This window comes from Halictus rubicundus, chromosome 5 (assembly GCF_050948215.1).
Source record: "Halictus rubicundus isolate RS-2024b chromosome 5, iyHalRubi1_principal, whole genome shotgun sequence".
NCBI classification, from domain to species: domain Eukaryota; kingdom Metazoa; phylum Arthropoda; class Insecta; order Hymenoptera; family Halictidae; genus Halictus; species Halictus rubicundus.
The window spans coordinates 515509-541245 of NC_135153.1; the positions used below are offsets into that span (position 1 = coordinate 515509).

The 25737-nt window shown below is 39.8% G+C and overlaps 1 protein-coding gene across 3 annotated transcripts; it reads left to right on the forward strand.

Annotated features, from left to right (window-relative positions):
* The first annotated feature begins 5027 nt into the window (after window positions 1–5027).
* On the forward strand, window positions 5028–24375 carry LOC143353941 (uncharacterized). Of its 3 annotated transcripts, XM_076787550.1 has the most exons (4): window positions 11318–12353; window positions 12873–13054; window positions 20688–20794; window positions 23279–24375. In XM_076787550.1, exons 3-4 carry the CDS (start codon window positions 20732–20734, stop codon window positions 23717–23719), a joined length of 504 nt encoding a protein of 167 aa, XP_076643665.1. In that variant the 5' UTR covers window positions 11318–12353; window positions 12873–13054; window positions 20688–20731; the 3' UTR covers window positions 23720–24375. The 3 variants fall into 3 exon arrangements, with proteins under 3 accessions (XP_076643667.1, XP_076643665.1, XP_076643666.1); XM_076787552.1 differs by lacking the exons at window positions 11318–12353; window positions 20688–20794 and adding an exon at window positions 5028–5043; XM_076787551.1 differs by lacking the exon at window positions 20688–20794.
* Window positions 24376–25737: the final 1362 nt, after the last annotated feature.

Sequence of the window (25737 nt, forward strand, 5' to 3'; positions counted from 1 at the left end):
TCGAAGGCAACCGAGAGCACTACTGAACGAGACACACGGAGTAGGCCCCACGTGCTTGAACCGCTCGTACCAACCCCACCATGCCTCTTTCTTTCTCTCTTTCTTCCCGTTTTCTCGTTCTTCTCCTCGTCCACCCGGCGCGCGACGTCCTCATCTTGTCCCTCTTGCTCGATGCCCCCAGCCCCACCCCCCACCCACCCCCGGCCGTCTTTCTCCTTTCTACTCGTACACTCTCTTTCTACCTGTCTGCTCTCCTGATACCTCGCCGCCGCTTGGCTAACCACCTACATATCCTGCACACGTTCGACAAGAAGGTCTCCGAGCGGAGATAGAGACGGCGCACAGTGGTCTAAAACGCGAAATTTAGTGACATTTAGCCAAAAAATCAACTGTCTCATATTGACTTATGTTGAATGCCGATTGCTTTCTAAATATCCATCAACCTTGAAAATGAAAAAATTATTAAAATTTAATAAATACTATTACTGTAATAAACGATTAAAGTTGGAAGTTTTGAAGATAGCCTGTCTCATGGAAAAATTGCTTTTCTTCTTTGAGCTGCCCTGGTGATCCTTTTTAATATTTTCCTTCCAATTTTTTTTAAACGAAAGGTTTATCTTTAAGCTGAAAATTACCATTGTCGATTAAAAATTACTATTCATAATGTATTAAACATGTTATGCCAAATGCAATGTAGAAAATTTTCAAAATTCTTAAGACTTCGCAAGGAATATCTTCTGTGTCATACGAGATCATAGAATTGTACAAAATGAAGTATTTTCAGCATACTTTCTTCTACACAATCATGTAAGAATTATTTCCCATCTCGTCCCATATCACAAGTTATTATTGTTTAAATTCGCCCGCGTTCGTGTGGCTATGCGCATAGATCCTCGTATACCTCAGTATACTTTGTCCGTTAGTTCAGTATATCTTCTAAGACAGTAGAGATCATGGAATTTTACAAAATGGAATATGTTCAGCACACTTTCTTCTATATAATCGTGCAAGAATTATTTCCAATCTCATCCAATATTACGCGTTATTATTGTTTAAAGTCGCCGGCGTCCGTGTAGCTATGCGCATAGGTTCTCGGGTTCTTGGTCGGGACTCTTTGACGACTAAAAAACACTTTGGGCACTAAACCAAATTTTATTCAAAGAACGATTTTTCAATAATTTAGAGGAATAATATATTTACTAAGCTGATTGTGACTCTAAAAGTTGTTAAATTTGTAAATATATTAAAAAAATATTCCCTAATGCATTATACTATATAAATTTCTATGGTGTCGAGTGGAGCATATTTTGATGTTATTAGTTTTTTCGTGAAATTTCGTTTCTTTTTTTAAATGGAATGATGTATTTTACGTCAATGGGTCCAGCTCGAAATTAGTTATAAAACAGTATATAAAGTAAATTTCGAATTTTGAATTTCAACTTTGGGAGTATATTACCAGATGTACTACTGCTTGTTAAAGCAAAAAAAGAAAAATTAATTGAAAGTAAAGATAAATTCCAGCCTGCACAGTAAACTTGTATTCGTCTGGAACGAACTGGTGTTTCAAATATGCTGCACTTTCTCTACGTAACGATTTCGTAGATTAAGTTATTAATGAGTATCCGCGGAAGCGGACAGCGAAGTCCAACAGATAAAAAAATCGCGGGAACGCCAACGGCAATACATCATTGTACGCGACATTAAATCAAAGGTAATTACGAGCTCCGTCGCCGGCATTGTCTGCTCGCGTGCGTACACTATCAGGCATCTATTCATTACCGTAACATAATTGTGCGTGTAAACGTGGCAATGGTTGCACACCGAGACAGACCACACGGCCGGTTTTACTTTCAGTCCCTTTATTATCCGGGTGCGAAATCGATCGGCTGAAATTCCAATTGCAGCAAGGCACTGCCATGACTTGCCCCGTAATTTCTAACTGGTGCGCGGTGCGCCGCGAACGCACAGGATTACGGGGACGCATGACTCACAGTGTACATTCGTCTTGAAGCCGTGACATCTCCTATAGCGGCTAGAACCAAGATTTTTGTTTGTTTACCGTAAACAGAAAAACACTTGCGAGCAGAAATTGAAAAGTAAACAGTTGTCGCATCCTCGATAGAGAGTCGCCAGATTAAGAATTGTCCGCCCACTCTACCTTCCCGGTAGACTAATACGGTACTGGCAGAGAGGGGGTAACTGTATTCCCCTCAAAATTTACTATTCATAATACCATTGTACCCAACTCTGGTAACAAGAAATCAATTTTTACTTGTAACTGAAGAGATTGATACAAGATTTAGCTTTGCGAGTAAAATATTTCCATAATTTAAAAAAATAATCATCCTTGAATGATTACACTAAAAATAAACAATTTTTGTGTTACACTTTTAGTGAAAAAAGTATATAAATTAAATTAATAGCAACTGCTAGAAATTGTCAATTTACACAAAGGATAATCAATGTTTTCAAGAAATTTGATTTAGCCGAATTATTACGTGTATATTCATAATTAATTCAATATAACAATATTAACACTGAATGTTATTTTCAAGAGCTCGATAAAAAAAAACTGCTAAAGTAGCAACCTCGTTATTCAAGTTTCTTGTACAGGAAACAATGCAATTTTTAGGAGAAGTTCAACGAATATATAGGCAATCGAATCGTTTACTCTTCCATCCACCGCACCCTGAATCACAAACGAAGTTTTGCTCCATCGATCAAACTTTTCTCACGAATTCGATTTAAATTAGCCCGTTGCATTGCACGCTGGATCCTCTTTCAGCGTAATTGAAACGGGGCATTAGAGACAAAATGTCTGGAACTACGTGATTCATGATCGTCCGTGGAGGATCGACTCCAACCTTGAACTTTGGAACCTAATATTACTTCGCTGTAGTACGGAATTTTCTGGCGGTGCATTGATCCGCACAACCATCACTTTTATACGCAAGCTCGATGCGAGTTTTCATTTTGTAACTGTTCTCCTACAGTGACTCGCAAACACAGTGATTAATTACACACATTCGGAACAACAGTTTTACAAATGGACCGAACAACTTCAATTTGTCTGTAAACCTACAAGGATTAGTTTAGTAGATGACGTGCAATGAGAATTTTGGAAAAATTGCATTTAAATTCGCTATTTCGAACTAGTAGTTTATCCAGTTCTCAATATTTTAAAGTTATTGTCCTGACATTTTGCAAATTGTGCTGAGAGGATAATTTTTTCCCTTCAATTCGTGGTCCCTCCCCCCATCTGTCGACACTGTTTGTGCCCCTACTCACTGCTGGCAGAGAGGGGGTGACCGTATTCCCCTCAATTCGAGTCAATTCCCATCTGGCGACTCTCTTGAAAGGTACGGGCGGAGTTGCCAGATTAAGACTTGTCCCCCACTCTACCCTTCCCCTACTGCGACACTATTCCTCCACGCTTTCGACCGGTCACCTTCCCCTCCTACCGCGCTATTCTCCCACGCTTCCGCCGCGTTCCGTCTCCGCCGTGCATGTGTCACAATATCATGTGACTAATACGGTACTGATAAAGAAGGCGTAACATTTTCCCCTGAATTCGTGCTACCTCCCCTCATCGGGCGATTCTGGTTTGGCCCGCTGTGCGCCGTGCATCGGTTATCGAAAACTGGAGCCGGTTCGTTCGAATTGGCGGATTACAAAAAGCGGATTAAAGGAACGAGCAGAGCCTATCGACAGCCAGTCCCGGACGATCCCGTTCCCATTTATCACGACGAATTATTCCCCGTCGGGAAAAGAATCGGGATCGGCGTCCACGAGCTGGGGACAAAGAGCTGCGAAACGACTTGTCTCCTCCTATTCGACACTCCCCGTTGTCCCTGTGCGATTCGGTTCCCGTGCCACTTCGTTCTTGGCTTTCGGCCTGTTCCGTGCGAGCGAGATGATTTGTTGCGTGCGGCCGTCTCAGTGAAGGTGTGTTACAAAAGGGAGACGGAATCGCAGATATCTTGCGGGGAAGATAACATCTGTGGGAGCCGCGAGAGATTTGCGGTAGACAGCGACTCCGGCCTCCGACTGCCTACGCATCTTCCAGCCGCACCGGCTGGTCCACCTGCATTGCAGCATTGCACTGGTTCAATGTCGGTGCTACGTTGACCGTGCACAGCGGCCGGAATGTTGCTTCGTCGAAAATTTGCGGTCCGCCGGACAGAGCGACGCGTCGTGTTCGATAAGTACGAAAATTGGGACGAAAATAATCAAAAGATTATTTAAGAAATTGAAAATTGTTGTATAATTTTTTTCTTCGCTTAAACGATTTTATACTGTAATGGAAAACCAAGATGCAACAAACGAAAATTTTTCAATCGAACTTTGGACATTAAATTTTTTCTTGAAATTGTGTTTTTAGTTAAGAATAAATCTAAACTCACGATCAATGTTAATTTAGTTACGTTTCCATCGAATATTTAGTTTCCTTTATTTTTAGTTACTTCTGGAAGCTTCCAAATGATGCGCCAACTTTTCAATTACAATGACTCCCATATTAATGACGACGACGTTTTCAAAATATTTTTGAATTTTGAAACACAAATTTTAGTATTTTCTTTGTAATTTCGACCAGTTACAATTTTCTCGAATTCTTTTTTCACGTCATGTAGTAAACTGATGGGTCTAAATTCTATTAAAAAAATCCAACTCGTATGGTCCAAAATGAAAAAAGTAATCGTCTTTTTAAGAGTGTCCGAATATTAATTAAATCTAATAATTTACAGTTATATAATAAATTCATAGTTATAGTCATCTATAGGAGCCCTCAAAACTCACCGAAACTCCATATATTTCAGTAAAAATTGTAGAAAGTAGTGAAATATAGTGATAGTCGAAGCGAGTCACGTTCAGATTTGTTATTGGTTTCTCCGGGAAGCGAAATGTGTACACATTCGGTCAGCGTTGCGGAGTAGCATGGACGGTAATTCTGCAATTTAGGCGATTTGGGATTCGAAGATGCACACGGAGGAGATCCCAACGCAATTTCTGCTTCGGATCGACTGCGACGTGCTCGATACCAAGGTCAGTGGTGCTGCGACCGCAGCGAGGTCTGCCCGTTTTTTTGCTCTTGTTCCCGAGGTTGTCTTCGGAAGCGGCGCACCAAGAACAGTGAGGTAATTACGCGCATCATCGTCACGTTATTGCCCATTAACAGCACGGAACACAAAAACTAGGAACAGGTCCACCGATAAATCCTTCTGGCAGGTCAATATTCCACGTTTACGACTGTCATCCATATTGAAACTTCGAAAACTCGACTTTCAAAATCTCATTTCTTCAAAAAACTGTCGACGAGAGTTTTGTTCTTGATTAAAAAAAATATACAGGGTGGGGCATCTAAAACAGGCCATCTGAATAACTCGGTTGCTATTGGTGATAGAACAAAGCCTGCGTGGTTTCGAGAGTGGCATAATTCCATGTTAATAGTTTTCTTTGTAGGTGAACGCGTAGAGGACATACGAGTGTCAATTCCGTTTTTGAAATTTGAATGATATACTTTTCCACGTGCTATCTAATAAGGCGTTTTAAGAGGTGCACAGTGACCTACGACTCAAGGTCATTCAAGATCTTTGAAGGTCAAATCTTCCACTATAGAAAAAAAAGTAATATAAGTAAATTATATCGTAGTAATTATAATAAAAAAAAATTAATAGTCTTTTGAATGAGTACAGTGTATTTAAAAAGAGTTGAGCAATTACCTTTTAAATTATAATTTCAATTGAACATTACTCAAAATATCTAGTTGGCTTAGGAATTGCTATCATTGTTGAGCAACTGGTTAAGAAATCTCGATCCAATCATTAACTTTTCTTCGCCGAGGACTATTTATTCACTGTCGACTAGTAAGACGTCAACACTTGAACTGTAGAACTCCGAACAGCCAATTCGCAGTTTTCCCGCGATATTCATAACGTTCAAGAATGATTCACGTCATTACCAACTCCTTGCTTTCGCACTCGAAATATTGAAAGCGAGTCGTTTAAAACCTACCACATTGCTTCCTGCGAGCTACAACGTCGTTAACTGTGAAATCAGTTTTCAAGACGAATGAAATGCGCAACGCACGATAACCCCGTGAACGTGAAAGCGAGGCCAGAAGTTCGACTTACCCATTTGCTGTTCTTTTGTTCGTAGACAGATCTACCGATAAAATTTGTTATCGCGCCATCTAATTTGTTCAACGTTCGCGCGTATTTCAATCGCCTGACAGTCCTTCCCGATAAAATGACCGATTTAATTCAATATTAATCGTTACCATCATTTACAGTTAATTCTCGATATATGTCAACAACACGGGTCTTGCTAGCGTCATGTATCGTGCAGGAGACATACCCGAGTCGTGTTATGTTTACACTCCTCGGCGTCCGAAGTCTCCATGACTTCGTGGGCCCTCACGGGGTATACATCGCGGTAGTGGGGATAATTCCGCGACGTTTATCATCCAGGCCTTGGCGACATATATAGAGAAATCACTGTATTGCATGCAATAATTCCTATAACTATCTATTTATAGTATCTAATTACATATCGCGTGTTCTATTTATGAAATATAAGATTAATATCAATTTGTTTCTATTGTTTTTATATCTTTCATAAGGAAAGTCAAATTAATCTTCTGTACATTATAGAAAATTATAACACTTGCAACGCACTTGTTAACGCATTATGTGGAAACTCCAAATTAGATAAGTGTTATTAACATTGGAAAAACCATCTGGTGTTAATGTTATTAATATACTTATATACAGAAATTTCAATTTGTAACTTTCTTTTGTCCGCCAGTGTAAATTATGACCCGCGAAATATGTTGAGTAATAAAAACGACGAAAGGCCGCGCCGCGCTGTATGATGAATGCGCAACTGATTAAACTTTCGATTTATTTTCATAATGCGAGCGTGTACGTGGCTCGTTCATCATGGAAATTTTCGTTGCGAAACAGCGGGCTGTATCCGTTCCAGTCTACGTGTGATTTTATCGTGGAAAATGACGGGGAAAAGAGACTTGATCAAAGGCGCGCTAACGTCCTCGCGCGGAATACACACCGTCAGGCGCAGACTACAGAAGAATTTGTCTCACATAAAGGAGTAACGTTGCGGACGGAATTAATGACCGCGGCAAATCGCTGAGGTCGCAAAGATGCTATAAACTTTAACCTTTATCTTGAAGGAAACTTTCGCGTTCGTGAAGCGACGCGTAAAACGCTTAACCGAACGAATATAATTCTTGATTCGCATTACGTCAACGTTACGAACCGACGATAAATTTGTACGCGCGATCAATAAACATTTTAACGGCCTCCGATAATACAGACACAAAATACTATTCCTAGTAATAGAAAACATTTTATTTCGGATATACAGTGACTCCCATAAATATTCGGACACTAGGTATAACTAACTTTATGATTTAATAATTCGTTTGTTGATAAAGCAATCGCCCTGGAAATTGTTTCTAGCAATAAAACATTTATTAAGGATGATAAACATATATAATTTATTTGAAAAATATATATACGTTTCATAATAAAAATTATTAAACGAAATAATGGACCATTTGTGGCTCACAAAAATATTCGGACACGTATTATATTTCTCTGGCAATCGCCTTCTGGGGACGCGATATTCCAAGAAAGGGAAAACGTTTGTTTACAAACAGAATCTCGTGGACCATTAGATGTCCATGCCACCTCACTACTGTCAGTAGTAAACGTGAATTCGTTCAAAATGGGTCGCAAAGGAAAGAATACGAGTTTCGATGTGCGACAGCTTGTAATTTTTCATCGAGAAAAAGGAAAAACCTATCGCGAAATTAGTGCAATGCTTCGTATAAGTAAGAGTACTGCTGCAGATATCTGTCGACGATTTTATATTGAGAATCGCATTGATTCTATTCCGCAAACTGGAAGACCAAGTCTCTTATGTACGAGGGAGAAAAGCAAAATTATTCGGTAAGTGAAAAAAAATCCGCGCTTAAGTGCTCCAAAACTAGTTAGTGAGCTATTAGGAGAAAGCTCCAAAAATGTTTCAGCCGAAACAGTTCGGAGAGTGCTGAGGCAAGCTGGTTACAATGGAAGAGTAGCTAGAAAGAAACCATTTATCAACGAAAAGAATATTGATAAACGAAAAACCCTTGCAAGAGAGCTAATTTCTAAGGATGAGACATGGTGGAAGGATGTCATATTTGCTGATGAAAGCAAATTCAATCTGTACAATTCCGACGGAAGAACTATGGTGTGGCGGAAAGCGAATAAAGAGTTTAATTTTGAAAATACAAGAGGTACAGTGAAACACGGCGGAGGCAGCGTAATGGTCTGGGGTTGCATTTCGTCATATGGAGTCGGTAACCTAGTTTTTATTGACGGTATCATGGACAAAAATCATTATTTAAATATACTCAAAAATAATTTAATTCAAAGTGCTGAAAAAATGGGGCTTAATAATACTTTTAAGTTTTACCAATACAACGACCCCAAGCACAAGTCACGTATTGTGCAAGAATTTTGATTATACCGCTGCCCCAAAATTCTTCATTCGCCGCCCCAATCACTGGACCTTAATCCTATCGAGAATTTATGGGATGAATTGGATAGAAAAATTCGAAAAACCCCAATTATGTCGATAGCTGAATTAAAACAAAGACTTGCAACTGAGTGGTCGAATATAACTGTTGAATATTTTTAAAAAATTACAAACAATATGCCAAACAGGTTAAGACATGTTCTTAAACAAAATGGTTATGCCACGAAGTATTAAACAAATTTTGTAATGCTAAATTACATTATCTAAATTGAAAAATTAATATTGTCCGAATATTTTTGTGAGCCAAAAATGGTACATTATTTCTTTTACTAATTTTTATTATGGAATTTATGTATATTTTTCAAATAAATTATTTATGTTTATCAACATTAATAGATCTTTTATTGCTAGAAACAATTCCCGGGACGTTTGCTTTATTAACAAAGGAATTATCAAGTCGTAAAGGTAGTTATAGCTAGTGTCCGAATATTTTTGGGAGTCACTGTACGTGGCACGCGCACAATTTAAAATAGTATTCTACTTGCAGATTAGTGGACGTAACGTTATACAATAACATACGTGTTGAAGAATATTACAGTGTATGATAATATAAATAAACATTATATACAGTGTGTCCCACGAGCTCTGTCCACTTGAATATCTTGGTTATTTCAAACAATACGAGAAAATGTTACTTACAGAAGTTGTAGGGTTCAAGAAACTACATAATATGGTAGAAATGATATTCCTGCAAGTGGAGGTGTAGAGAAGATATAGAGGTACTTTGGTCCTATAGGGTTTCTTTGTCTTTTTAAATGGAATGTCCAATTTTTTATGCTCGATTTCGATAGATTGGCGAATTCTGAGTATAAAAGTATTAGAGTGTATTTGTCCTAAAACTTACCGTTGCTGAGGTATTTAACTGTTTTCATTCCATTACTTTCATTATGGAACGTATTCAAGGATATGCTCACTACGTCAAATGTAAACATTGGTAGGCTTTCGATGTCTCTCAGTGTCAGTCAGTTTCTCAGTTAGTGAACATAAGATAGTCAATATGAAATTTTCATTCGAAGAACAGTTAGAGATGCTTCTAATTTACGAAGAAGGTAAGAGAAACGCAATTGTGGCCCGAAATTTGTACGGTGAAAGATATCCAAACCGCATATGCCCTTCACACAAGATTTTTGAAAGATTGTGTAAAGAATTAAGAGAAACTGGAAGTCTTGCTGTTCGTAAGATGAATCGTGAAAAGCCTGTATGTAGTGAAATTAATGTTGTTGCAATGGTACATTATAATCCTCATATCAGTGTACTTCAGATTCAGCGCGAATCCGAAGTCAGCAAAAAGTAATGCATCACGAATTCTCACTCGTCACAAATATCATACGTCCACATTCGCCTTCACCAAAAATTACATGACATGGATTATGTAGATCGTGTTAGATTTTGTGGACGGACTCAAGAGCAGCTACAAATCAATCCACTTCTTTTCTCTTTAATACTATGTACCGATGAGGCTACTTTTACCAGCACTGGGTGCGTTAATTTACATAACACGCATTATTGGTCAGTACAAAATCCTCACTGGCTACGAGAAATTGATCATCAAAGACGCTGGTCCATTAATGTGTGCTGTGGAATCATAGAGCAACAAATAATTGGGCCTTATTTCATTGACGACACTTATACTGGTAAAAAATATGATGACGTTCTTAAGAAATGCACTGCCAAATTTATTAGAAAACGTGCCATTAAGCGTTCATCAGACAATATGGTATCAGCACGATGGATGTCCAACACACTACACTCGAAGGGTGAGAAGTACACTTAATGAAAGGCCAGATTCAACACCCCTAGATTTTTTCTTGTGGGGAACATTGGCAAATATTGTGTATCGAGATGCACCAACAACTCCGGAAGATATGAAGCAACGAATTATCGCAGCGTGAGCTACAATAAACGCTCCAACAATAAGACGTGTAAGAGACGCAACAGTTCAAAGACTACAACGTTGCATCGCTGCAGATGGCTGACATTTCGAACATTCTTCATGAAAACAGTCAAATATCTCAGCAACGGTAAGTTTTAGGACAAACTCACTTTAGTACTTTTATACTCAGAATATGCCAATCTAAAATCGAAACTCGAAACTTCAAACTGTTATATCTCATCATGGAAGTATCTGACAAAAAAATGTTTCAGACAAAATTGACTTGTTTTTTCCGGTAGAATCTAAATATGTAACATTTTATAGGGGGTTCCATTTAAAATTACAAAGGTACCTCTCCTTCCCCCGTTAAAGGGGAAGGGAGGCCACTTCACGTTTATGTAGTCAGAAAGGTTCTTCAGTTCCATGCAATTTAAGGCTAAGAACTTTAAAATCGATGGCATAGTTTTCGAGATATTGAGCTGTTCAGAGTTATGTGGGCCACCCTGCATATAAATATAATATATAATTATATATATATATATATATAATATACACATAATATTAGAGAATAATATACATATTTAATAATACGAATATTATATTTTACAATAATGTACGTATTTAATAATATAAGTATTATATACGCAAATAAATTAAATTGTCAAATAACACTGATTTTTGTCCCCCTTGATTGGGGATGCAAAATGCAACTTTCGGACACCCGGTACGTTGAACAAACACCGGCGCACACGTAACCAGGTTCTGACCTACTGACACGATCGAGTGACGTCACGGGAAGGCACGGGAGTTAGGAACGAGAGTGAAAAGACTATAGTCGCTGCTAGCTGACCCATCCTGAGGGGAACGTTTCCCCTGAGCTGAAGGACGTATCAAACTTTGGTTTCAGCTCGAGCGCGACGACAACGACACGACGCGACGCAACCGGGCCAAAAAATTAACGAAGATTACATTTCGTTGAAACCGTGAAACAGCGCATCCGGTAGCTGCTGGGTAATTCTTCGGTGTAAGATTCCAAGGATTGTAGTTCGTTGTTTTTTTTTTCGACTTTTTAGCGGTATTGATTTTAGCGTAGCGTATCACATTTCGCGGTAGGAGAGACCGTGGCCAGTTGACTAATTTTTAACATGTACAATTTTTTTGGCTACACCACTGGTATTTTATTGTTGCATTTAACACTAGGTTTACGGGAACCGTCAAAATGGCGGGTTCTAATATTTTTAATTTAAAATTATTAAGATTCTCCGGATGCATACATGAGAAATGATTTAGCAAACTTATTTCTTTGGGTATTTATTATTTTAAAAATATTGCTAAAAATGCGTGTAGCACGTTCTTGTTATTTTTATAAAGTAATGCCTTTATAAAGTAACAGTTTCTCGAGAATTGCTGTACGATTTGTTTCCACTGTTTCATAGTACAAAAATTCCGAAAAAATTCGATTATGTAAAACCGACAAAATATTATTTCAAATTTGGCAGCAGAGCTTTCGTCCAAGCATCTTTTCGATCACACCTCGTAGACTTCATATTTTCGAGAATCGATCGATCGTTTTTCCGGGATCGGCGAACGTCAAGCGGGCAGCCGCGGGCTGCGCAATCCTTTGTCTAAATTCTTTCCCCCCGGCACTCCTCGTATGTCATTTTAACCGACTTTTTTTCTACCACATCTACATAATTTTTTGACAAGATTTTACCGCGTGGAAAGCCGCGATCCAGTGGCGCGACCGGAACTTGTTCGCGGCGATCGTCGTCGAGGGAAATTCACGGTCGAAGGATATGAAAAACCGTCGCCCCGCTGCCAAACGTGTCCCCGACTGCGAGAGTGACGAGTTACCTGACCATCTGGTTGGTTAGCAGTGGTGAGCATGATCAAATGAAAATTATTTGGAAAGCTTATCCGAACGGACCCGTTCGAATCAAACGGAATTGAAAAGCTAACATAAACTCAGCTAGACAGATAAACGAGAAATTTGTCAGACATGTAACTTAACCTATTTCTAGACTGCGGATTGTATGACGGTGAGACTAATGCAAGCGAAGCAGAAGATTGCAACTTTCCTAATTTTTTTTTTTGTTATGAAACTTTTACCATCGTATTCGTTTCGTTTGTTGAATTAAAACGACACCAAACACGATATACAGTGCTAGTCATTTATCGCCCAGGAGACATACCCGAGCCGTGTTATGTTTACACTCCTCGGTATACTCCGCGGTAGTGGGGATAATTCCGCGACGTTTATGATCCAGGCCTTGGCAACATATATAGAGAAATCATTGTACTACTGTGCTATGATTTCGGAGACACCCTACGTTTCGGGGATGTTGAAAAGCTAGGAATTTGATCATGAACATTTGTTAATTGATACTTTGTTCTGCAGATTGCTGGATAGGAGACGCAAAATCGAGGAGGAAGGAGGGCCGTTCCCGCGTGATTCTCCACCGCCACGAGGACCACGGCCGTGCACGTCCTCCACTGCATAGGCAGTGGACGCGAAACACCGCGGTGGAGATCCAGGAGGAAGTCCAGGTGGAAAGTTGGAGAGGCTCGAGGCCCATCGAGGTACGAACAAAACCTGGGAACGATATACAGGGTGTGTCGCTTACCCCTTAAGAGCCAAGGGTAGTCACGTGACTTTTGCAGATCCAACAGGTCGGTAACTGATTCAGCCACTGACTTAAGATCTGTCTTGGTCTTGATCCGACGGGTCTTAAGTCTGTGAATAAACTTGTCACATTGTTTGCTCTGTATTATCGATATTATGAATTCTGATGCCAGAAACGTGCTTCAAGTTTTTGGCTTTATTTCGCAAAGAATCAAGACAAGCTATAGCTCAATTTGAAGCTGGAGATATTTTCTAGTGCGCGCTACTCTCGATTTCATCCAGAAAACTCATTCAACGGCATACAAATGCTTGGATTCCATGGCATGTACATCGTTAATTTTTGGCCTACTTTTAACGCTTATATTACCAAATATCTGCATAATCTCGTCAGCTCATGGCCAGCACGCGCTTGATTGAACCTTCCTCTTTCGAATGAGCCTTTTCCCAGCGAAAAATATTCTCATGTAAGGACGAAAAGTTGAGGCACGTAAAACCATTTTTCGCCTATTTCTGTCGGTAACCTGGTCACTCTACCTTATCGCGAATCTACGGAGTCTTGGCTCTTAACTGGTCACGTGCTCTCTGTGAGACTGTTTCGTTTACTACTCGTTTACTCACTATACGGCCCACAGTGGGCAATTTGGACAAAATCGGATTCAAAATCAAGGAACTTTCGGTAGGAATGAGGTAGAGCGATGAAATTTTTTTTTAATGAAAGCTGCAACTTTGTAGAATATGGGAAAAATAGACAGATTGTGGTATGAACGTTTGTTAACCTCGAGAAAATTCGTTAAACGCGCACAAATTCAAGAAAATTTTAGTTTTTCCAATACCACGCGCGGAAAAAATTTTTTTTAACATGTTATACATCATTTCCCATAGATTTTTTCACGCTGATTTCAAATCTGGTCTCAAAATTTGTCTACGATCTCAGGATTTTTCAAAAAATAGATTTTTGCGACAAAAACTAATGAAGTCATTTTTTCGTTGAAATGATTGGATGGTAATAATCTCCTTATTTTTCCCATATTCTACAAAGTTGCAGCTTTCATTTAAAAAAGATTTCATCGCTCTACCTCATTCCTATCGAAAGTTCCTTGATTTTGAATCCGATTTTGTCCAAATTGCCCACTGTGCGGCCTAGTGAGCTTTGAGCGTACTATACTCGCGTCCACACGCGTAAATGCCCGTTTCTAGAGGTGTGCGGGTACCTGATATTTCGGGTTCGGGTCGGGCAAGAATAATACGTAAAATTCACTTTGAATACATCCGTTAAAAATTGCATTATTTTTTAAGTGAAAATATTTTTTACATCAGTGGGTAAAATATCTCAACGCGGAAACTGGCCCGAGATCGCGGGGGTGTGTCGGGCTACCACACTGTATCGGGAAACCGACCCGATTGTACATAGGACGACGCGCACGCCTCTATATCTCTTTCACGCTCATCATGTTCCTGTAAGTGACACGCATTCCCGTAAAAGTGCTTTACTACGTGCATACATAGTGCTTAAATATTTCGAACGAATTCCGCTGCTCGATCAAAGCTATAAAACTTTGTCATAGATGTGCCTTGGAAGCTCGAATGCTTCCGTCTCTTTTTTCATCTGCAGCCCGAATTTTTTTACCCATGGTTGCGCCTTTCAAGTTCTCCAGTTAAGTGTCGCAGAAAATGGTCTTTTTATTATTCTCTTTCTTCCTGGCACGGTCGTATAGTGGCGGACAAAAAACAAGTTTGGACAATAATGTTACACGATAACTCAAAACGTTCAAAATGTTTCTTCCACATCTGACCTTGTGTGACCTTGAAGGCCATTGTGTCGTATACGAATGAATTTGTCTTGATACACGCTTTCATATCATGTAAAAAAAATATATTTTTTTAGGATTTAGGAATAAAAATAGTTGTTTAACATTCCATTTAAACAAAGGAGTGAGATCAGTTTGTAAATCAAAAGATAAATAACACAGATCATTCTTTTCTCTTGACGCGTCCCATAATATTACCTGGTTTTGATATTCAGCTGTGAGGTATGAAAATAGTTGTAGGATTTAGGAATATATAGAACTCCATTTAAAAAATTGAAGGCCACCTTCATTTCCAAAAGAAATAGTGTCAAACAATTATATACGCCGTTACGTTGCTTGCAAGAAAACATTACTTTTTCCTCGTTCAGTTTTCCTAATATTTACTATTTTACAAGTTTTTGTATCGCGTTACACGGAGATCTACCGTAATCGAATTTTGAGGCCGAAAAACGTAAATCTGTAAAGTTGTCCATCCGCCCGTTATCTCGCAGAGAACCGTGCGACGCGACGCAAGGTTAATAACCCATCTATCAGTGCAAATAAATCTCGTGTATAAATAAAATTCAACTTCGCGTTCACCGCTTTGCATCTGCGGCCCCGATACTCGTTGCCTTTGCAGCTACCTCTATTCCACTTTCACGTCAACTTCACCGCCTCGGAACTCTAAATAATCTCAATAACCCAATTCGCTTTATCGCGTGGACGTGAAAAAGGGCGAAGTGTCACGAGCTCGTAATCGGCGTGTACGAAATAAAACGCAAACGGGACGTTTGAGCACGCTCCGGACGCGATGCGTCGCGACGCACGGTGGTCGATAAGCACGAAAATTGGAACAAAAATGAAACAGAAATTTTTTCATAAATTGGAAATTATTGTATAATTTGATCCATTCACTAAAAGTGGCCAGTTTGAATCATTTAATAAAAATATTAAGAATATATTCAGCCAGATTTTTAGCAGTTAATACCGTAATATATGTTCCGCAGAATAAATGTGTTAAAGAAATTTCCCATAAATGCATTTTTACAATCACAATAATTAAAGAATGTAGAACCCATCCTTTTGACGGGTCCAGTAAGTCTAGTGTTAATATCTAATACATATGCCCGATAAGTTTTTTTACGATCAAATTTCATTCACAACTAAAAAATTCAAATAATCATTTAAATTTTAATAATTATGTTTCTCTTCTGCCCGACTGAATATCTCAGGTCATAAATTTGTGCGGGTCACACTACAGTCCGATTTTGGCCCACTGTGCGCCGCTTCGGGGAGCCATTGAAGCCGGCACGAAAATGGAAATGGCGGACATTGATGTATCTTAATAAGATACCGCGTTTATGTGCGTAATTTCTTCTCGATTAACAGTTCCCCTTGTCTGGCACGCCGCGCCGCACAGTGGTGCCAAATGGCCAAAAAGCGGCAAAAAATCTGTAAAAACGAAACTATCCAACGAATTTGTTTGAAAATTTGTGGAGAGATTGCCACAGGTACGACGCTTATTTGGCAGAAAAAATTTTTGTAAACAGTTGTTAACGTTAAGTAATAAGGGCTAATCGAAAATCTCTGTTTTCTGTCAATTTAGTATTTATGAAAGCATACAACAAATTCTTTAATAGATTTTGGTCTGGAACGAATTGTTTTGGCAAGGTGTAATATTGATCTAACTTTGTGCAAAAAATTATGAGGTACTTCGAGATGCTTTCGCCGCAAATTAAGTTTAAATATCAACTTTCGGAATTTCCGAGAATGAATCGCGCGGATTCACCTGAAACATCAAACAATCGTGACATCCGCGCGATTCATTCTCGGAAATTCCGAAAGTTGATATTTAAACTTAATTTGCGGCGAAAGCATCTCGAAGTACCTCATAATTTTTTGCACAAAGTTAGATCAATATTACACCTTGCCAAAACAATTCGTTCCAGACCAAAATCTATTAAAGAATTTGTTGTATGCTTTCATAAATACTAAATTGACAGAAAACAGAGATTTTCGATTAGCCCTTATTACTTAACGTTAACAACTGTTTACAAAAATTTTTTCTGCCAAATAAGCGTCGTACCTGTGGCAATCTCTCCACAAATTTTCAAACAAATTCGTTGGATAGTTTCGTTTTTACAGATTTTTTGCCGCTTTTTGGCCATTTGGCACCACTGTGCGGCGCGCCGCGGACGACACAACGGGCGATGCGCCATTTAAGGTGTTGCACACGATTCCGAAACGATTGCCGCGCGTCTGTGGCCCGTCGCCACGACCTATCATCCAATCAAGGAAGTCCCCGAACGTTTCCCCGCAATTTACCGATCCCACGTACGTTCCTTTTCCGTTCTTATCGAGACGTGTCCCGCCGTGTCACGGTCGCCTTGACATCGGCCCGCCGCCGTTATCTGAAATGTATCTCCCAGCTTCTACTTGACCTCCCCCGTACTTTCAGCTTCCCCGTCGGATCCGATACGAAATCTTCCACCCCCCCCCCCCCTCACCTCCCTTGAAGATGGAAGGTGTCCAAGCTCGATTCTGTTCCGCGACCCTTTCTCTCTTCATTTTGTCGTCGACTCTTATTCTCCGCGATCACTCGTCGGCAAATATCAAGAGAGTTTGCCGGGCAGGAACTGTACAGTGAATCGATGAAGTGAGCTGGTTCATTTCAAAACCGGCTCATGTCTGCTCTGGACCAGTGTGATATTTGAGGTCATTATTTTGGAACGTTCCAAATGGAATTTCGGAGATATCTATAACAAAATATGTTACTAAGGGCCAAGGGTAGTCGCGTGACTTTTGCAGAGTCAGGAGGTCGGTAACTGCTGTACAATTTCCGTTCACATCGATATTGAAAGACGAAAACTTTCCTCCTGTGAAATCATTTTTCGCCTATTTTTGTCGGTAACATGGTCACTATACCTTATCGCGAATCTACGGAGTCTTGACTCTTGATACTACCGAAAGAGTCAAAATTACGTGTCTCAGATTTTCTCTTTCACAATTGCTGACACAATATAATTTGTTTTCATGAACAAATTTTTGGATAAACTTCCTTATTAGAGCACACAGTGACTCCCAATAATATTCAGGCTAAATCCTAAAAATGGGATTGGGTTTATAACTATTCACAGTACCGTGTATAACTTACCTAAATTTACAAAAGGCGTGTTTCAAATTTTCTTTGGAGGCTCAGATAAAAAATACTTAAAACTGACCTTTACACTTTTTTTTCAATTTCGGTCAATGGCAATTTCTAAATTATTTTTTTTTTTTGTATTATTTAGTAAACTAGTCGCTTGTGTTTAATTAATTTAAATTGAACAAAGAACTCACTAACCACCCCACTAGAAACACACTTGCTCAGTAAGCATGTCGACCTTGACGATTAGGGGTGTGCGAGAACCCGATGGTCGGGGCGAGTCGGGAAGAGGTCGGATCGGGTCGGGTCGGGTCGGTTTCCCTAAAAATTTCGAGATTCCCGAAAGAATTGGGTTTTCCGAAAATTTCGAGAATATAACATATGACAATCTTGAAAATAATTCGTGATGGACAGCATTCTTTCAATTTTCAATAAATAATTATACTTATTATTTATTTGTGCCCCATTCCTATTCCTTATATTCCGAATTATATAAATTTATAATAATTAATTAAACAAGTAAAAAGTAAAATAACATAATTTGCCGAAAACACCTACAATAAAAAAATTCAAAATCATGAATGTATTCATTGAAACGAATATGAATGGTTAGTGGGTTCTCGGAATTTTCGGAACTCACGATTCTTTAGGGAATCACGATTATTTCGAGAATTCCGATTGTTGAAATAAAGTAGTCACACTGTAAGTAAAACTCACATCCGGGAATGTCGGGGCGTCGGCGTGGCGTCGCTTTGACTGTTACAATGTAACAACTTGAAAAAAGCCTAATGGAGTGTGCGTCATAAGTCGAAATGACGATCGGCACGAGACGAGAGTGGGGAAGACGTTAGTTGCACGTCCGCCCAAGAGTCCGTTCGACAAAAGAGTCGGTTTAGGCAGGACATACCTGGTATATATAATAAGTTCACAGTTCTAAGTTTTTTATATTAAAGAAAGTTCCTTATGCACTAACGCTGTGCTTTATGATAAGAGAAACACCATTCCTATCATATCCTCAACACCGATAAATACGAGAATACCGACTCTTTCGGGAATCCCGACTTTTTCGGGAATTTTTTTTCCGAAAAAATTTCGTGTTCCGACCTGACCCGATATTTCTGGTTCTCGCACATCCCTATTGACGATACATACATTGCAAGGTCGTTGAAACCCGCGAGGGTGACCCTCTTCCGCATAATTACCTTGGAATTTTCTAACAAAATAGGCGATCGTCGAAGTGTTAAAATCGGTGTTCTTTCTTTTTATTTAAGCTAGCATGGAGGACCGCGCGTCACGAATCTTCGACACAGATTGTTCCCAGCATGGCCCGGGGGGGGGGGGTACTTTTCTCCTCTGGAAGACCGAACTGGTACACGCGTGCAAGTAACGAAACGCAGCCGCCCTTTCATCGCCGTCGACCACTATTTGTCGAGCTCCCCTCGCCGGATAGGCCATTATCGTTCCTCCGTTTCCTTTCGCAAGACCCACCCTTTGTTCTTATCTACTTGACTATAACGGTCGCGAATTCTAGTCGCAGTTGGTCGACCTAAATTATTAACTCGCATCGATCAGCGTACGCGTTCCCCAGTGCACAGGGGCGATCAGATGCCCCTCAGCTTTTAAACTATGCACAATGTCACGTTTTCGCTTCCGTCAACAGCCACGTGCACCGCATAGTCCGCTCCTATAGCGCTGTTTCAAGGCAAGGTACCCCCTCCCTCCTCAACCCGGTTTTCTCTTCCGCTTCGGGTCTGTTTCTTTTTCGCCGTCGGAACAGCACAGCGCGGCCCGTCCCTTTCAATAAATTACGTTTTCCATCGAGTATTCGGTCTGTATGTCTGCTGCAAGTTCCTTGACGGCGCCCTCCCCTTCCCCCTCCATCGCGGCCGTGTTCTTTCCATTCGGAATTGAGTTCCCGCAACTTGGGAAACCAACTTATTTCCCTGAACCGGTAACCGAGCGCGTTTGTTTCGGTCCTTGTTGCGGACGCGATCTTCTTTTTTTTTAGAATATTGGAGGATCTTGTTTACCACTTACAGAACTTGTTCGTCCGCCAAACGAGATTGTTGATCGCTTGGGAATCGAATCTTAAGCCGTTTAGAATCCGTGTGAAATCTGTGCGAGAATGGTGCACGATTTTCTACGATTCTCCCAGATGGATAAAGGCATTTTTTAATTCAGAATACATTAATATGTTGTTGTACACTGTTTACTCGATATATGTCCCAAACGCCTAGCCGATAAAAGCCCCAAAACTATCCCCACTGCCGCGGGATATATCCTGTGAGGGGTCAAGAAGCACGAGTGACCTCGGTCGTCGAGGAATAGTATCTCCTAGCCGATATATGTCCCTGCCTAGACCCGAGTAAACACTGTATACGATAATTCGGACACGGTGAAAAGGTTTTTACACATATTATAAGAGTCGGGATATTTGACATTGGAATTGTTCCACGATTTCGGGAACATCTGGGTATTTTTTTGAGAGACTGAAAATTTCGACCGCAGTCGTCCGTCTGGACAGACCGAGCGCGACGATGCACGTTCGAAAACAACCGGCGGCAGTCCCGACCGTGAAATCATTTTTCACGCGTGAAGTCACCCTGACCTTTTTCATCCGGACGCTGATCACGATCGTTTCCCTTCCTCTATGCCCAGGTTCAACTACCGCCTCGCAGTAAGTCATCGTTCACGGCCATTCTATGGTTCGACCAGTCGATCGACCCCCGAGTTTCAGGCAACGCGCCAACGAGTGGATCTATAAGGTCAGTTCCAGCGGTAAAAATGCGCCCCTCGCGGGGGCTAATGCGGAATTCCCCCTGTCGGAGATCTTTGCCAAATGGGTCAACCGTGGAGGGAACGGTTGTACATAGCGGTGTGCAGCAACGACCAACGCAAGCAAACTATATTCACGCGCGCCCGCTCGGACCGCGCTCATGCTCATGCTCGGGGAGCCATAAAAGTCTGAACCCGGCCTAGTACCGTAATCTATACTGGCCCGTCTAAACGAATTATCGTGGATTTAAAGCCGAGCAACCTTGAAAAAGCACGACGGTCACGGAATCGATGTACCGCGCTGTCCCCCCATTTCTCGACACTCCGCAACCCTTCTTCGATTCTAGTCTCTTGTTTCTTGTCTTTCTCATCTCTCTCTCTCTCTCTCTCTCTCTCTCTCTCTCTCTCTCTCTCTCTCTCTCTCACCTCCTTGGCTTTTCTTATGCTGCGGATTGCAGAAATATGCGGTTAAGTATATTCAGAATATATACGATCATTTTTGACACATAAGTTTTCGCAGTTAGTTCAATTATTAAAACAATTGCTTTGAAAGCGGCCTAAGTCCAATCCATTATTGATAATGTCCGATGGACATTATCAAAAAGTGCCGGCAAGGTAATAACTTTATTCTAAATAAAAGATACAAGAGGATGTCATATCAACAAAATTTTTGGAGGGCGCAATCTTTAAAAGGGTAAAGAATCCTAACGGAGAAACAATAAATTGGTTAAAAATATGCTGGATGCGTTTTTTGAGAGGTGAACCATATAAAATTTTTTATAAGATATCAAATGAGAATGCAAAGTTTAAAATCAGAAAGAAAGTTCAAAAATATTGTATTGACACCAGTTTATAAAAATATAAGACGAACTACAACAGCAAAATACAAGAACACGATGGACTTACTATGATACATACCACCGGAGCACCATGACTTCTTCAAATCCTCCCACATGCACAAAATGTAGATGAGCAGTAAATTGTTATGTAATTTATGCAGTTAGAAAATGTCCTGAATTGCATAAATTGTGTTTTTGAAGTGTTGTAAAGATATATAAAGTAAATTGTGTATTGTTTTTTCAATTTGAAGCATTTTAAATTATGTCGAATGGACTTGGGCTCTTTCAAATTTTATAACGAATCTGGTTGTTAACTTTGAAAGTGGCTTAACTCCATTTTTGGTAAGAAAACGTATATTATTCACTTAATAATTGTTATTGTTTTTATAGGAACTGTAAATTTAACTCTTTTAGATGCATTTAAGCAGTATGACACATTGGTATTCTATACGTATATTTTTAATTTTATTGAAACACAAACCCTTAAATATCTCAATTTAAGTATAAGTGGACTTAGGCCACTTTCAAAATAAACGGCTCATATATGCACTTGCTATTGTTCTTTGTCTTATTTTTTCTCTTTGCTGCTATTTTTTCAAGTTAATTTTTACTGCTTATTTAAATATGGAAGCACACTAATAGGGACACAGGCTCGCTAGAGTAACGGACCCAATTACTGTTGGGGCACCAATTAGTGTGCCTACATTAATCAATATTAAAAAAAAAAGACATACAACGTATACAGGGCGTCTCACGTACACTACCGCTCAAAAGTATCCGAACACTCCGCGGTGGATACGTCGATGAATCTCGTATTTAATTTTAGTGTAGTATTGGTAGGTTCCACATACGTAATTTTTAATTTTAAACGTTAGATATTTCACAAGAAACTAATAAAAATCCACAATAACTTTTATGCAATACTAATACATATTTCGCAAGGGTCCGCATATTTTTTGAGCGTTAGTGTAAGTGCGACGCCCAGAATATCTTTAATATTGACGAAATAAACAATTCTTTTTGTGTAATTTGAATGGTATCGAGTGGTCAGTATCCCGCAATGGTTGTTTTTTTTAAGTCCCCTTTCTAAGTTTTTAAGAGGTTCAGTTTTTCAAGCTTTTATGTTCAAGGTCATTTGAAGGTCATGTCACATATTTCAATGTATTTTTTATGAGCCACGGGATGCAACACGAAAATTTATGTAGTTATTTAGAAAAAAGATGACTGAAAAATTATACATAAAAAATTAAAGAAGATATTCTGGGGGTCGCGCTTACGTGAGACATTGTGTATATTAACTGATTTTAATGAAAAAAATTGAATATTTAATATGCTTTAAAAATAAGTATAATGAATATAGGCACAGTAGTTGACTCCCCCCACAGTAATTGGGTCCCGTACGTAGTAGGGACCTAGTAGGGACAAGTACTCTACGCCATTGGTAATGTGTCGAGAAATCGAGGAGTCTTCGAACATTTGGACCGTTTACTTTGAAAGTGGTGCAAGTCCATTTTTTGTTGATAAAAAATATATAAATATCAAATACAAATATACAAATTAGGTGATATCTCATTTAAAAAATAAAAATGGATTCACACCATTTTCAAAGTAAACGGTCCATTTGTCGTATTGCAGATGTTATTTCTCTGGTCACGAGAGCCAGCACCGCCGAGTCCAAAAGCCAGTCCCTGGTTCGCATGGTTCGCAACGGCGTTGGTCCTCTGGGGTTGTCGTCGGAGCGTTATGAAAGCGGTCCTGACTATCTCCCCGCTGAGGTTGCTGAAGAAACGGAACATCTTACCGATCGCCAACTCGAAAGCCTCGTCGACGGTGACGCTTGCGAAACAGCACCAGAAACGGTTGAAACTGGAAAATCCGATTCTGCAACGGAAACACAAGCACGGTATCAGAAGGATGAAACGGTTCTGCAATGGCGACGGGCCCCACGTGACCAGTTCGACGTCCGTGATCCAGATCCCGCAGATTCATTACAGGGTGACCAGAAGCGGCAAAATCTATGGGAAATATCCCCACAAGACCACCGTACCGACAAACGCCAACCAAGGCGTCCATTAGCGGCGTAAACGTTTTGTTCACTCGCAAGGGGCCGCTGGTGACACACGCCGATTTTTATCGAAATTGTTTATTGCACCAAATTTTTATGTACTTCTTAGTTTTGTGTCCTTTGGAGAAATTATCCTCGTGAAATAAAAATATTTTGTGTACACTGATTATAGGAATTGTATAATGGCGGACATACAAAAATATCTGAAAGGATACAGATTTTTGAGGTTATTCTGGCAACATTTTCATACAGATAGACTTTCAGGAAGGGAAAAATCTTTTATAAACATTCTTTTGCTGTCTTTTTGTGGCTCACGAATTGTGAATAAATGAAAGGGATGATTCGGATTAACAGATTTGTTTTTTGGAATACCGAGGAAGCTCCAAGCTTCCTGAAAATGAAGTGAAAATTCTGACGCAGCCGAATAAATTGTGCATAAGTTACGTGAACATCGGTGAGTGTCCCTTGTCGGCCATTGCAGCAACGATAATCGTCTTCAAATTCAGCAACCACCGACGACGAAGTAATTCACATCTCCACAACTTTCCCCATTGAAGTTTAATCATGCGCTGATGTCCAAAACACCTATCTGGATTGTTTACCACCAAATTATACATATATTTGATCGACCAAAATGTTTTCTATGTACGCTGTATAAATACGAGGTTATGTCAACGTTTGTCGTCATTTTTAAATACTTTTTGAAGCTATTCGAAGCATATCGATGCATTTTTTAATATATTCTGAAATGTATTTTTTTTTAGGGAGAAATGGTTAATTGTACACTGTTAATTACTAGAAAACGTAAAAATTAGAGTACTAGATTACTTAAAAATGATTTGAATTTTATTTAAGGTTCAGTTAGGGAAAGGGGTTATTGAATGGGTACCCGAGTAGCCGGTTATGGGTTAAACAAATTGCTATTCCAAATATGCTTCGTCTACGTGACTTCTTAATCAGAACAGTTTGGGAAGCAGCGTGTCCTCCTGCTTCTTCCTGACGACCTTGGCACACTTTTTAGTGGCGAGGTTGTATGACAACGACCTTCGGGCAGGGTCGCTAGCATATCCAGAATCCACGGCTACTGCGAGCGTCGTTTTGAACTCCAGGTCTCTCTTCTCTCCTCCCATGTTGGAACAGATCAATAAGCGTTCGGTGTGTTTCGACGGCTTAGGGCACTCTTACGGCTTGCAATATGGTTCACATCTTGCGGAGACGTTGGTTGATGGGCCGTTCTGATAGCAAGTATGGTGCTCGGCGCGACTGGCGCCGCCAATGTCAAAGTTGCCATAACACGACCCTTTCATGTCGAAGTTTTAACGTCAGGTGACCTCTTGACACTATAAACAGTGGTATCAGCTTGATGGTCGCTTTTTGCTAGTTAGTTTTATTTTTCATACTCGTTAACCGTCTGGCTGCTGAACTTTTCGATGTCCTCTCTAATTTCAATGACCTTGAAATATGTTCTCAAGGTCACCATTCTGAACAACATTTTTTTTCGGTGGTCGGCTTTAATTGCAATTTAAAAGCCTGGATGATAAACGTCGCAGAATTATCCCTACTACCCGGTGAATACCCCACCAGGGGCCACGAAGCACGAGAGGACGATATATGACGACTGGCAAGACCCGTGTTGTTCACATATATCGCGAATTCATTGTAAGTAAATTTTGTTATGAAATGGATCAAGTTTAGGGGGTGGTGTTCTAAAAATATAGTTGAAAAATAAGGTCCACCATAATTGTCACCTCACCTTATGCACACGGGGAAACTGCCAGATTGTGTGTAAAAACAACTGTTTTTTTCTAAATTACGTTTTCGTTAATTTAATTATGTCTTTATCATGGTGTGTGATTTAAATGACAAAATCGGTTCACTCGCTGGAAATATAAATATTAAGTTTTGATATAGATTTAGTAGACAACCCTAGGCGTTTTCCCTCGAATTTCCCTCATGGCAAAAGGGTTGATCAGATTCGAGCAGACGAAGTTTCTTGTAAATCGTCGGGAACTGGGAATTCTGTGATCGC